This window comes from Pseudophryne corroboree, chromosome 6 (assembly GCF_028390025.1).
Source record: "Pseudophryne corroboree isolate aPseCor3 chromosome 6, aPseCor3.hap2, whole genome shotgun sequence".
Lineage (NCBI taxonomy): Eukaryota > Metazoa > Chordata > Amphibia > Anura > Myobatrachidae > Pseudophryne > Pseudophryne corroboree.
Window position 1 is genome coordinate 482,664,211 of NC_086449.1, and position 15,809 is coordinate 482,680,019.

Sequence of the window (15,809 nt, forward strand, 5' to 3'; positions counted from 1 at the left end):
GGATGGGCCTGTTGCATGCTAGGAGGCCGAAAAGCTTTGACTGACTGGCGCAATCAGCTGTTGCTTTATCATATCCCAATATTATCCTGTGGATAACCTGTGGACCCTGCCAGAGAAAACCGTCTGGTGTTAGGAGGATGGGATACAATCCCAGAATAATGGCTGTCATGAAGTATCTTGAAGAAACAATTATCTGTAAGTATAATTGACTTTCTAGATATGACAGTTCAATGGTAGGATCCACCATTGATTTGCTTACAGGAGCCACTGCCAAAGCAAGGGGGTGCCAATGGCAAGAGAAAGTAAACTACAACACTAACATCTTGAATAAAATGTTTTATTGGAACACAAACTTAATCCATAGTCACAGTACACATAAATATCACTATAATCAGATTCATTATAATACATATATACATACTCTTATGCCAAGAGCCACTCAACTGGGCAACTCCACTGTAAAACTGCTGTAAACTGCCAGGTCATAGCATAATCCCAAGAATAATCTATTGACCCAATGAAAACACTATCTGCAAACACTTATCCAATTTATAAAGCAAAGCTGAAGTGAACTAATATGTTGCAAATAAATGTAGTAAAAATGTTATACGGGTAACAAAGTTCTATAGGCAAGTAAACTGAATAAGCAAGCATACAAGTGGTCTTACTATAGAAAATACAATTACAAACCAATGTAGCATTAGTTCCTCTCCCAAGTATGAAACAAATTACATTTTCCTCTTTTATTGAGGACAGCCTGCAGTAACTCACTCAAAGGAATATTTCATCCTCTAACTGTATTCAGTTCCAGGTTGGATCCTATCCTGAATATTTAGAAGAACTCTCCAACATCTGCTCTCTTGTCACGCAGTTTGCTTCTTGCTTTTGTTCGAGCTTTGAATGCAGCAGAGTTGTTCATGTGCTTGAGTGGAAAGAGTTTCAGTTAAAAGAAATGCATGCAAGAGAGATGCCAATATTTCTAAAACACAATGAACTGCCAAATGACAACTTTAGGTTTAGTCTGGTCAGTTTTTCTATATAATTTCTCAATACTACCTTTTTTCCCCACAGGTCATAAATCATGAATGTTTCCACATATGTTATGTTTGACAGTATACTGTCAGTCACTTTGTTTGGTTCAGTCAGAAAACTACAGGGTGATTCAAAAGTCGCAGGACACCCTTTTGTTTCAAAAACTGCAGGAAATGGGAAAAATTGAACACTCCACTAAGGTATGGGTGAGGTGGGCTATCTTTTAGGGTATGTACCAAACGTGGGCGCCACCCCGAAATCTTCCATCTTGAAACAAAGTCAGTTTTATTTCCTGGACAGTATTTGAAACAAAAAAGGGTGGTGTACTGCGACACTTGAATTACCCTGTATACTCATTTTCTCCAGCTTTCCACAGATAAAAGCATTTTGGAAACCAGTTATTACATGGACTTGTGCAACCTAATGGGAAAAAAACTAGGCGCTAAAGTTCAATTGACCATAACAACTATACTTGGTAATTTATGTTAAGTATAATATATCAAACTGAGAACCCCATTAGCTGCTGTAAATAAACCTCTGCAGATTTATATGATAGAAGTACAAAAAAGAAAATTCAGCTGTGCTTGGGATTAATGGGCGAGAGAAAAAAAGTGGGATCTTTTATTAACCTTTTATAGGTATTTATATCTCAACTGTCTGCTTCCTTAAGGTAGTCGGCAGTATTTTGAACCATTATACACCCCCCTCCCCCTCATCTGCTGGCTTGATCACAAGGGAAGGGTCTTCAGCAAGTGTTTTTAAAGCTAATTTCTGATAGATTGTTCTTATATTTAGATAACAATTCTCGTTTACAGAAAGCATTAAAATACTCTTTTTATAGAATATATCAATAGGTGCACTTCTGTACTATGTCGGAAAAAAATAGTGATTTCTAAATATAAAACGACTAAAGAACGGTCCAAATCATATTTAATAGTTTCTGTGCCAGTCTGACCTTCCTTAAGTAGGGATTCTAACATCTCAATTCCCGTCCTATTATTATCTAGCACAACAGCTATTCCATCTATTTGCTTTCTATTCAAATTCTTAGAAGCAAAGTACCTTTTCCGTACTAGTGTTTATGTATCTATTAAGATCAATGAAAAGGTTAAAAAAAAATTTTTTTTTACAACCGAGACTCACACCTCTGATATATTTTCTTTTACATTTAGAAACATTGTATTCATGGAATAAATTTCTCTTGTTACATATTTATACAATACTGTGCACAGTATCATCTGTCCTTATTTGGTCTTATTATTTTGTAAATTAACATAGACAAACCTACATATGGGGATTTCTCCTTGAAACAGTGACTTTATGGTTTTGTTCTCTCACTTGTGCAACATACCCTTTCATCACGAGAAACCTTCATTTCTTTAATGGTGGCTGTGTCCAAAAGCAAAGGGGGACCAAGCTCAAAAATATTGCGCAGAAATCCATTTGCCTATAAAAAAAAAAAAAAATCACGTCATAACACTAAATAAAAATCCTCCACATTCAGATTTGATGGTGTGCCAAGTATTATGCTCCACAAATGCTACAATTTAAATAGTCTATGTAATTGTGTTTGTGGGGTTTTTAAGGTTTACAATGTCCTAATGCAGCAGAAAGGGAGCATTTTTCTCTTCTATAGAAGACTCATAGCTTGGATGTTACACGAGAAGGTGCCTTGGGCATCTCACGGGACAACAAATCCACCATTAACACTATTACACTAAAACACCTACACTAGATGGTATCCTCTTCTAGAACAATAGATTTCCCTACTCCTTACCCTCTGCCAGAGGAGCTGCTCTGCTATAAGTACATTAACGCATACTTTATGGGAATGCCCAACAATCTTACAATTACAGATTAGAATCCTAGCTCTTACTGGACCAATCAATACTTTGGTCCAATGACCCCCTTTATAATATTCTATAACATACAAAATACTTATCAGATTGCATGACAATCCATCTATGTAGACAAAGGAGAGAAAGGAACCACCCCCCATAGAATTAATTTTTGTACCAAAAGCCAAGACTGAATACAGATGTGTAACTATACTGCAGTGATCGTGCTGAGCCCCCCCAAAAAAGTGGGCCTCAGGAACCTCACTTAAACTGGGGTCCTACCGGTCCTTTTCTGGGTCCCATCGGAATGAAAGTTCTTATTAATCTTATGTAGACACTACAAAAGTGTTGCAAGGTGAGGGGATGGGGTGACACTGCTGCTGGGCTGTGTAGCATGCAGGACACCCTGCACCAGAGCTGTAATTAGACATTTGGGTGCCCTTTGACAGAAAGTGAATTGGTGCTCCACCTCCCAGATTTGAAACTACAGGCAGTGTGCGCCGAAAACGCGCTGCAAAAATTTAGGGGTGTGGCTTCATGGGGAAGGGGTGTGGTCCTAATAGTGCGCCAGGTAGAATTCACGTTCTACACTGCGCCAGGTAGAGCACAATACACACTTCACGCCAGGCTGAGCATATTATACATATTGCACCAGGTAGAGCATGTTATACACATTGTTATATAATCATCCCCTAAGTCCCAACCCCACAGACGCTGGAACCCCCTACAGCAAGCCCATCCACCACCCCACACAGACTGCACAAGTCACTGGGGGCACAGGGCAGATCAGTGACAGTCACCCGCTTATCTCCTCCCCCTCCGCAGCATACACATGCTCACCTCCGTCCTTTCACTCCCCCCCCCCCCCCATGCCACGCAGCATACAGCCGCTCACATTCTCCCCCTCTGCAGCATACACCCGCCATCTCCCCCCCCCCCCCAATGCAGCATACACCCACTCACCTCGCCCCCCCCGCAGCATACACCCGCTCGCATCCCCCCCCCAGCATACACCCACCTTCTCCCCCCCCCCACAGCATACACCCACCTTCTCCCCCCCCCCCACAGCATACACCCACCTTCTCCCCCCCCCCACAGCATACACCCACCTTCTCCCCCCCCCCCACAGCATACACCCACCTTCTCCCCCCCCCCCACAGCATACACCCACCTTCTCCCCCCCCCCCCCACAGCATACACCCACCTTCTCCCCCACCTTCTCAAACCCCCCCCCCACAGCATGCGCCCACCTTCTCAACCCCCCCCACAGCATGCGCCCACCTTCTCAACCCCCCCCAGAGCATGCACCCACCTCCCCCCCCCCACAGCACAGAGCATGCACCCACCTTCTCCCCCCCCCCCACAGAGCATGCACCCACCTTCTCCCCCCCCAGAGCATGCACCCACCTTCTCCTCCCCCCCCCCCACAGAGCATGCACCCACCTTCTCCCCCCCCCCCCCCCACAGAGCATGCACCCACCTTCTCCTCCCCCCCCACAGAGCATGCACCCACCTTCTCCCCCCCCCACACAGCATGCACCCACCCCCCCCACGCAGCATGCACCCACCCACCCCCACGCAGCATGCACCCACCCACCCCACGCAGCATGCACCCACCTTCCCCCCCCCACAGCATACACCCACCTTCCCCCCCCCCCACAGCATACACCCACCTTCCCCCCCCCCACAGCATACACCCACCTTCTCCCCCCCCCCACAGCATACACCCACCTTCCCCCCCCCCACAGCATACACCCACCTTCTCCCCCCCCCCACAGCATACACCCACCTTCTCCCCCCCCACAGCATACACCCACCTTCTCCCCCCCCCACAGCATACACCCACCTTCTCCCCCCCCCCCACAGCATACACCCACCTTCTCCCCCCCCCCGCAGCATACACCCGCTCGCATCCCCCCCCGCAGCATACACCCGCTCGCATCCCCCCCCGCAGCATACACCCACCTTCTTCCCCCCCCACAGCATACACCCACCTTCTTCCCCCCCCCACTGCATACACCCACCTTCTCCCCCCCCCAGCATACACCCACCTTCTCCCCCCCCCCCACAGCATACACCCACCTTCTCCCCCCCCCCACAGCATACACCCACCTTCTCCCCCCCCCCACACAGCATACACCCACCTTCTCCCCCCCCCCACACACAGCATACACCCACCTTCACCCCCCCCAGCATACACCCACCTTCACACACCCCCCCCAGCATACACCCTTCACCCCCCCCCCCCAGCATACACCCACCTTCACACCCCCCCCCCCCCAGCATACACCCACCTTCACCCCCCCCAGCATACACCCACCTTCACCCCCCCCCCCAGCATACGCCCACCTTCACCCCCCCAGCATACGCCCACCTTCACCCCCCCAGCATACGCCCACCTTCACCCCCCCCCAGCATACACCCACCTTCACCCCCCCCCCCCCAGCATACACCCACCTTCACACCCCCCCCCCCCAGCATACACCCACCTTCACCCCCCCCCCAGCATACACCCACCTTCACCCCCCCCCCAGCATACACCCACCTTCACCCCCCCCCCCAGCATACACCCACCTTCTCCCCCCCCACAGCATACACCCACCTTCACCCCCCCCCCAGCATACACCCACCTTCTCCCCCCCCCCCCACAGCATACACCCACCTTCTCCCCCCCCACAGCATACACCCACCTTCTCCCCCCCCCACAGCATACACCCACCTTCTCCCCCCCCCCCCACAGCATACACCCACCTTCCCCCCCCCCCACAGCATACACCCACCTTCTCCCCCCCCACAGCATACACCCACCTTCCCCCCCCCACAGCATACACCCACCTTCCCCCCCCCCACAGCATACACCCACCTTCTCAAACCCCCCCCCCCACAGCATGCGCCCACCTTCTCAACCCCCCCCAGAGCATGCACCCACCTCCCCCCCCACAGCACAGAGCATGCACCCACCTTCTCCCCCCCCCACAGAGCATGCACCCACCTTCTCCTCCCCCCCCCCCCACAGAGCATGCACCCACCTTCTCCTCCCCCCCCCCCCACAGAGCATGCACCAACCTTCTCCACCCCCCCCCCCCCCACAGAGCATGTACCCACCTTCTCCTCCCCCCCCCACAGAGCGTGCACCCACCTTCTCCTCCCCCCCCCACAGAGCGTGCACCCACCTTCTCCTCCCCCCCCCACAGAGCATGCACCCACCTTCTCCTCCCCCCCCCCACAGAGCGTGCACCCACCTTCTCCTCCCCCCCCACAGAGCGTGCACCCACCTTCTCCTCCCCCCCCCCACAGAGCGTGCACCCACCTTCTCCCCCCCCCCACCCACAGAGCATGCACCCACCTTCTCCCCCCCCCACGCAGCATGCACCCACCTTCCCCCCCCCCCCCCCACAGCATACACCCACCTTCTCCCCCCCCCCACAGCATACACCCACCTTCTCCCCCCCCCCCACAGCATACACCCACCTTCTCCCCCCCCCCCACAGCATACACCCACCTTCTCCCCCCCCCCCACAGCATACACCCACCTTCTCCCCCCCCCCCCCACAGCATACACCCACCTTCTCCCCCCCCCCCACAGCATACACCCACCTTCTCCCCCCCCCCCCACAGCATACACCCACCTTCTCCCCCCCCCCCCCACAGCATACACCCACCTTCTCCCCCCCCCCCACAGCATACACCCACCTTCTCCCCCCCCCCCACAGCATACACCCACCTTCTCCCCCCCCCCCACAGCATACACCCACCTTCTCCCCCCCCCCCCAGCATACACCCCCCTTCTCCCCCCCCCCCCACAGCATACACCCACCTTCTCCCCCCCCCCCACAGCATACACCCCCCTTCTCCCCCCCCACAGCATACACCCCCCTTCTCCCCCCCCACCCACAGCATACACCCCCCTTCTCCCCCCCCCCACAGCATACACCCCCCTTCTCCCCCCCCCACAGCATACACCCACCTTCTCCCCCCCCCCCACAGCATACACCCACCTTCTCCCCCCCCCACAGCATACACCCACCTTCTCTCCCCCCCCACAGCATACACCCACATTCTCCCCCCCCCCGCAGCATACACCCACCTTCTCCTCCCCCCCACAGCATGCGCCCACCTTCTCAACCCCCCCCCACAGCATACACCCACCTTCTCCCCCACCTCACAGCATGCGCCCACCTTCTCCTCCCCCCCCACAGCATGCGCCCACCTTCTCAACCCCCCCCCCCCTACAGCAGGCGCCCACCTTCTCAACCTCCCCCCCCCCCACAGCACAGAGCATGCACCCACCTTCCCCCCCCCCACAGAGCATGCACCTACCTTCTCCCCCCCCCCCCATACACCCACCTTCACCCCCCCCAGCATACACCCACCTTCACCCCCCCAGCATACACCCACCTTCACCCCCCCAGCATACACCCACCTTCACCCCCCCCCCCACAGAGCGTGCACCCACCTTCTCCTCCCCCCCCCACAGAGCATGCACCCACCTTCTCCTCCCCCCCCCACCCCACAGAGCATGCACCCACCTTCTCCCCCCCCCCCCCCCCAGAGCATGCACCCACCTTCTCCTCCCCCCCACCCCACAGAGCATGCGCCCACCTTCTCCTCCCCCCCCCCCCCACAGAGCATGCGCCCACCTTCTCCTCCCCCCCCCCCCACAGAGCATGCACCCACCTTCTCCTCCCCCCCCCCCCACAGAGCATGCACCCACCTCCCCCCCCCCACACAGCATGCACCCACCTTCCCCCCCCACGCAGCATACACCCACCTCCCCCCCCCACAGCATACACCCACCTTCCCCCCCCCACAGCATACACCCACCTCCCCCCCCCCCACAGCATACACCCACCTTCCCCCCCCCCCCACAGCATACACCCACCTTCTCCCCCCCCCACGCAGCATGCACCCACCTCCCCCCCCACGCAGCATGCACCCACATTCCCCCCCCCCGCAGCATACACCCACCTTCCCCCCCCCCACAGCATACACCCACCTTCTCCCCCCCACAGCATACACCCACCTTCTCCCCCCCCCCCCCCACAGCATACACCCACCTTCTCCCCCCCCCCCCCCCACAGCATACACCCACCTTCTCCCCCCCCCCCCCACAGCATACACCCACCTTCCCCCCCCCCACAGCATACACCCCCCTTCTCCCCCCCCCCCCCCACACAGCATACACCCACCTTCTCCCCCCCCCCACAGCATACACCCACCTTCTCCCCCCCCCCACAGCATACACCCACATTCTCCCCCCCCCGCAGCATACACCCACCTTCTCCTCCCCCCCACAGCATGCGCCCACCTTCTCAACCCCCCCCCACAGCATACACCCACCTTCTCCCCCACCTCACAGCATGCGCCCACCTTCTCCTCCCCCCACAGCATGCGCCCACCTTCTCAACCCCCCCCCCCCCCCACAGCAGGCGCCCACCTTCTCAACCCCCCCCCCACAGCACAGAGCATGCACCCACCTTCTCCCCCCCCCACAGAGCATGCACCTACCTTCCCCCCCCCCCCATACACCCACCTTCACCCCCCCCCAGCATACACCCACCTTCACCCCCCCAGCATACACCCACCTTCACCCCCCCAGCATACAACCACCTTCTCCCCCCTCCCCCACAGAGCGTGCACCCACCTTCTCCTCCCCCCCCACAGAGCATGCACCCACCTTCTCCCCCCCCCACCCCACAGAGCATGCACCCACCTTCTCCCCCCCCCCCCCCCCACAGAGCATGCACCCACCTTCTCCTCCCCCCCCACCCCACAGAGCATGCGCCCACCTTCTCCTCCCCCCCCCCCCACAGAGCATGCGCCCACCTTCTCCTCCACCCCCCCCCACAGAGCATGCACCCACCTTCTCCTCCCCCCCCCCCCCACAGAGCATGCACCCACCTCCCCCCCCCCCCCCCACAGCATGCACCCACCTTCCCCCCCCACGCAGCATGCACCCACCTCCCCCCCCCACGCAGCATACACCCACCTCCCCCCCCACAGCATACACCCACCCACCTCCCCCCCCCCCACAGCATACACCCACCTTCTCCCCCCCCCCCACAGCATACACCCACCTTCTCCCCCCCCCCCCCCCACAGCATACACCCACCTTCTCCCCCCCCCCACAGCATACACCCACCTTCTCCCCCCCCCCCCACAGAGCGTGCACCCACCTTCTCCTCCCCCCCCCCCCACAGAGCGTGCACCCGCCTTCTCCTCCCCCCCCCCACAGAACGTGCACCCACCTTCCCCCCCCCCCACAGAGCGTGCACCCACCTTCTCCTTCCCCCCCCACAGAGCGTGCACCCACCTTCTCCTTCCCCCCCCACAGAGCGTGCACCCACCTTCTCCTTCCCCCCCCACAGAGCGTGCACCCACCTTCTCCTCCCCCCCCCACAGAGCGTGCACCCACCTTCTCCTTCCCCCCCCCCACAGAGCGTGCACCCACCTTCTCCTTTCCCCCCCCACCCCACAGAGCATGCACCCACCTTCTCCTCCCCCCCCACACCACAGAGCATGCACCCACCTTCTCCTCCCCCCCCCCCACGCAGCATGCACCCACCTTCCCCCCCCACGCAGCATACACCCACCTCCCCCCCCCCACAGCATACACCCACCTTCCCCCCCCCCCCCCCCAGAGCATGCACCCACCTTCTCCTCCCCCCTCCCCACAGAGCATGCACCCACCTTCTCCTCCCCCCCCACAGAGCGTGCACCCACCTTCTCCTCCCCCCCCACAGAGCGTGCACCCACCTTCTCCTCCCCCCCCCACAGAGCGTGCACCCACCTTCTCCTCCCCCCCCCCACAGAGCATGCACCCACCTTCTCCTCCCCCCCCACCCCACAGAGCGTGCACCCACCTTCTCCTCCCCCCCCACCCCACAGAGCGTGCACCCACCTTCTCCTCCCCCCCCACCCCACAGAGCGTGCACCCACCTTCTCCTCCCCCCCCACAGAGCGTGCACCCACCTTCTCCTCCCCCCCCACCCCACAGAGCGTGCACCCACCTTCTCCTCCCCCCCCCCACCCCACAGAGCGTGCACCCGCCTTCTCCCCCCCCCACAGAGCATGCACCCACCTTCTCCTCCCCCCCCCCCACAGAGCATGCACCCACCTTCTCCCGCCCACACAGCATGCACCCACCTTCTCCCCCCCCACACAGCATACACCCACCTCCCCTCCCCCACGCAGCATACACCCACCTTCTCCCCCCCCACGCAGCATACACCCACCTTCTCCCCCCCCACGCAGCATACACCCACCTTCCCCCCCCCACGCAGCATACACCCACCTTCCCCCCCCCCCACGCAGCATACACCCACCTCCCCCCCCCCCCCCCCAGCATACACCCACCTCCCCCCCCCCAGCATACACCCACCTCCCCCCCCCCCCCCCCCACGCAGCATACACCCACCTCCCCCCCCCCCCCCCCACGCAGCATACACCCACCTCCCCCCCCCCCCCCACGCAGCATACACCCACCTCCCCCCCCCCCCCCCCCACGCAGCATACACCCACCTCCCCCCCCCCCCCCACGCAGCATACACCCACCTTCCCCCCCCCCCCCACACACAGCATACACCTGCTTACCTTCTCCTCCCCCCCCCCCCCCCAGCATACACCCGCTCACCTTCTCCACCCCCCTTCCTGCAGCATACACCCCCCTTCCCACAGCATGCACCCACCTTCCCTTCCCCCCAGGGGGATGGAAAGAAGGTCTGCTGAAGGGGAGAGCACAGCGCAGGGTCCGCACCAGCCAGCAGGAGGCGGCGGCACAGCAGGGTAGTCTGGCTTCTCCCAGTACACCACTATGCACCCGCTCCTCTGCGAGACCCAGGCTTCACCTGGCCCGATCCTGCTCTACAGGTGACAGATGGAGGATGTGCTATTGTGCCCAGACTAAAATCCGGAGGCTGATGTCCTGTAATGCAGGGACGGCCGAGCCTCTACCTGCCCACAGCTCCCCTCTCAGTGCCTTCCTCCAAAGTTTGTGTGCAGGATCCCTGGAGGAGAAGGCTGCACCGTTCATAGCATCCTCCACGCTGCACGATTGCTGTGACTAACCATGTGCTCTGTGGTCATTGCCCCCTCCGTGTGGCCTTAGCTAAAGTTGTTCTGAGGGAGCAGAATACGTGTTGTAACAAAATGAAAGCCCTAGACATTACACTGTGTTCCTGCAAACATTGCTGTTGTAGTGTCTTTACCGTAACTATCGCTAATGCAAAATAGAACTGTCACCTAGAAATCTAAGGGTTTTTTTTATGTTATTTTAGTTATACGGTATTGAATGATGGCATTAGCATATTATCAATGTACATTACTACCTCCTATCTTCTGAAAGATGGATTCCGCCTGGCGCAATGTGTGCAACGTGTATGGAAGGGGGTCCTACCTGGTGCAGTGTGTACAAGCGGCACTACTATGATATGGCCATGCCCCTTCTCCACGAAAACATGAACCTACATTTTTGCTTGTCCATTCTTCGCATTATAAGAGGGGGAGAGCCAATTCAGTTTCTGCGAAAGGGCACCAAAATGTCTACTTAAAGCCCTGCTGTAGAGTGTCCTGTATGCTACACAGTCCAGCAGCACTGTCACACCCCCCCCACCCCCCTCTTGAAGCACTTTTGTAGTGTCATAATGTCTGTTTTTATATTTGAATCATTAATAAGAACCTTTATTCCGATGGAACCCAAAAAAGGACAGGACCCCAATTTTTCAAAGTGACGGGTCCCTGGGCCCCACTTTTTTTGGGGCTTAGCGCAATCACTGATATAACATTTTGCATCTGTACATACATTAAGCAGATCAGCATCCAGAGGTTTCAAAACTAACTCGAGACAGTAAAATTCTGCTCCAACATTAAGACATTGGGCAAACTTCACCAATATGTAATGTAAATACTATAACTCAATGTAGAGTGTCAGACTGGGGCAAGAAGGGCATACCGGGGAAATGCAGTGGTAGGGGCCCATGCATAGGGGTGTGGCCAGCCACAACATTGGTGGTTTACCTAACCATTAGAGACTGCATGGGCTGGTGCTTTTATTATGATGGGACAGCTCTACTGAATTTTGTGTCTCCTGATGACGGTCTGTTTGAGAAGACCTATGAATTTATGTTGGACTGCAGTGGACAGTCATTTTGTGCTGTCTGGCTAATAAACTCCTGTTGATATATAATTAAAGAAAAGACTGGTGAGTGCTCCATTGTTTGTTTCTACAAGTGGATTCTCTGGAGGGGATTTGTGGATGACACCCCAGCTGCTGCTTTAACACACATACATATACATACACACATGTATACACACAGACACATACATACAGTCAATATTGCCAGTGCATGCATGATAGTGTACAGTAGCAGATTAATAACAGCAATGCATGATAGAATACACACCATAGTCCTGTGCATTATAATGGAACATACTGCAGGAATAATTCAAGTGCACAGTCTGGAACCTCTTCCCTAGAGGAGGTGGGGCCCCACCAGGCAGTAGGGCCCACCTGACCCTGTGCAGGATTTTTATGTTGTAGACAAGACAATCATTCTGTCGTTTCAGACTCCATTATGGGTTCTCTTCAGCTTCAATGGATGTTGACAAACCATAGCAGGCTCTGGGGGGCATATACTAAGCAGTGAAGACAGAGCGGAGAAGTTGCCCATGGCAACCAATCAGCTGCTCTATGTTTATAGTATGCAAATTATAAATGTTACGTCAATGCTGATTGGTTGCCATGGGCAAGTTCTCCACTTTTATCACTGCTTAGTGTATGTCCCCCTCTGTACTGAATTCAGTTGCCATACTGAAACACCAGTAAATTTGGCTTCACAGACTGTTACCGCAGTCATAACATTACATTCTCAATAATGTGATCAATTTCAATTACATTAACAGGTTTTACGAGAGTCCACTCACTGCCCAAGATTCATACAAGTAACCTTGAATTATAAATTTAGTAGTGCTTTTACTGTACACAATTCTGTTCATCAGCACAATCAAGAAATTAATGCAGAAATAGAAATTCAAACATCTTACAAGGAGATGAAACTGCATCCCCGAGCCAAACAGTTCTTTGAATATTCCATATGTGAGTCTCTTCACCCAGCAGTCAATGTGCATGCGTTCTCTCCCAAACCGAATCATTTCAGACTGGAACTCTCCATCCTGTGCAAAAATAAAGCCCGATTAGCAAGCCTATTTTACCAAAGGCAATCTATGGCACCCTTAGATTATACGAGTAATGTTACAGCTGCATAAAAATATAACAAGGCAGGTACTGACACTTTTTTTACATTGTAGAAGATTATTGTGTAATACCTCAACAGCTCTAAGGACATCACGGAAAACAGAACGTTGCTTTCTTCTATCTACTTTAGCTCTATGCTTGTTGCAATCAGTAGCCAAAGCTTTCAGCTTTTCAGTTATAAACTCAAGATCGTCACAATAAAAGTCCTAAGAAAGGGAGGGGGGAAAAATTTGAAAGCAGTTGATCATTATATAATGGTGTATCATGACAAACAAGTAATATCAGATTTCACTTTTTAAAATCCAGTAAATTCCAATTTAAGTTGTTTTCCTACACAGATAAACGTTTATAAGACAACTTAACAAATGTTATGGCTTAGAATTGTACTCAACACTTCTATACTATAGTTTGATCCAATCTTGGTAACAGATTAGATGTAGCAAATGTTTTAATAACTATTTACACCTGTACAAAGTGTAAACCCAAAGGCTACACAGGACTTTCAAATACATACAGCTTAATCTATATTTTACCACTCCTATGAACATATACTCAGCACCAGCCAATCTGTTCCTAACTGCCACGTTACAGGCAGTGGGGCAGATATATTACCCTGGAGAAGGCATAAGGAAGTTATAAACCAGTGATAAGTGCAAGGTGATAAATGCACCACAGCCAGCTCCTGTCAATTTGCACATTGGAGCCGATTGGCTGGTACATTTTTCTCTGACGTCCTAGTGGATGCTGGGACTCCGTAAGGACCATGGGGAATAGCGGCTCCGCAGGAGACAGGGCACAAGAATAAAAGCTTTAGGATCAGGTGGTGTGCACTGGCTCCTCCCCCTATGACCCTCCTCCAAGCCTCAGTTAGATTTTTGTGCCCGAACGAGAAGGGTGCAGGCTAGGTGGCTCTCCTGAGCTGCTTAGAATAAAAGTTTAATTTAGGTTTTTTATTTTCAGTGAGTCCTGCTGGCAACAGGCTCACTGCATCGTGGGACTAAGGGGAGAAGAAGCGAACTCACCTGCGTGCAGAGTGGATTGGGCTTCTTAGGCTACTGGACATTAGCTCCAGAGGGACGATCACAGGTACAGCCTGGATGGGTCACCGGAGCAGCGCCGCCGTCCCCCTTACAGAGCCAGAAGAGACGAAGAGGTCCGGTGAAATCGGCGGCAGAAGACAATCCTGTCTTCAGACTAAGGTAGCGCACAGCACCGCAGCTGTGCGCCATTGCTCTCAGCACACTTCACACTCCGGTCACTGAGGGTGCAGGGCGCTAGGGGGGGAGCGCCCTGAGACGCAATATAAATGATAATACCTTAGGTGGCAAAAGAATACATCACATATAGCTCCTGGGCTATATGGATGTATTTTAACCCCTGCCATTTTTACACAAAAGAGCGGGAGATAAGGACATCGTGAAGGGGCGGAGCCTATCTCCTCAGCACACAAGCGCCATTATCCCTCACAGTTCCGCTGGAAGGACGGCTCCCTGACTCTCCCCTGCAGTCCTGCTTCAGAATCAGGGTAAAAAAAGAGAAGGGGGGGGCACTATTGGCAGCAAATGACAATATAAACAGCAGCCATAAAAGAATAACACTTATATAAGGTTACCTATCTATATATCTATATCTATATATATATATATATATATATATATATATAGCGTTGGGTGTGTGCTGGCAGACTCCCTCTGTCTCTCCAAAGGGCTCGTGGGGTCCTGTCCTCTTATCAGAGCATTCCCGGTGTGTGTGCTGTGTGTCGGTACGTGTGTGTCGACATGTATGAGGAGGAAAATGATGTGGAGGCGGAGCAATTGCCTGCGTTAGTGATGTCACCCCCTAGGGAGTCGACACCTGACTGGATGATCGTGTTCAAACAATTAAGTGATAATGTCAGCACTTTGCAAAAAACTGTTGACGACATGAGACAGCCGGCAAATCAATTAGTGCCTGTCCAGGCGTCTCAGACACCGTCAGGGGCCCTAAAACGCCCGTTACCTCAGTGGGTCGACACAGACCCAGACACAGTCTAGTGTCGACGGTGATGAGTCGAACGTAATGTCCAGTAGGGCCACACGTTACATGATCACGGCAATGAAGGAAGCATTGCACATTTCTGACACTACAAATACCACTAAGAAGGGTATTATGTGGGGGGTGAAAAAACTACCAATAGTTTTTCCTGAGTCAGATGAATTGAATGAGGTATGTGATAAAGCGTGGGTTTCTCCCGACAAAAAACTGCTAATTTCTAATAAATTATTGGCACTATATCCTTTCCCATCAGAGGTTAGGACACGTTGGGAAACACCCCCTAGGGTAGATAAGGCGCTCACACGTTTATCTAAACAAGTAGCGTTACAGTCTCCTGATACGGCCACCCTCAAAGAACCAGCTGATAGAAGGCTGGAAAATATCCTAAAAAGTATATACACACCTACTGGTGTTATACTGCGACCAGCAATCGCTTCAGCCTGGATGTGCAGTGCTGGAGTCGCGTGGTCGGATTCCCTGACTGAAAATATTGATACCCTGGATAGGGACAATATATTGTTAACTATAGAGCATTTGAAGGATGCATTACTATATATGCGTGATACACAGAGGGATATTTGCACCCTGGCATCAAGAGTAAGTGCTATGTCCATCTCTGCCAGAAGAACGTTATGGACGCGTCAGTGGTCAGG

At 53.9% G+C, this 15,809-nt stretch overlaps 1 protein-coding gene across 2 annotated transcripts in view; it reads right to left on the reverse strand.

Annotated features, from left to right (window-relative positions):
- Positions 1-323: 323 nt before the first annotated feature.
- IFRD1 (interferon related developmental regulator 1) overlaps positions 324-15,809 on the reverse strand; it is a 106,776-nt gene continuing 91,290 nt past the window's right edge. For both annotated transcript variants that reach the window (XM_063927276.1, XM_063927277.1), the window contains exons 9-12: positions 13,194-13,328; positions 12,912-13,040; positions 2,384-2,479; positions 324-922 (exon numbers count right to left, since the gene is read on the reverse strand). In XM_063927276.1, the coding sequence (XP_063783346.1) occupies positions 833-922; positions 2,384-2,479; positions 12,912-13,040; positions 13,194-13,328 (450 nt within the window). In that variant the 3' untranslated portion in view covers positions 324-832. The remainder of the gene's footprint in view (positions 923-2,383; positions 2,480-12,911; positions 13,041-13,193; positions 13,329-15,809) is intronic.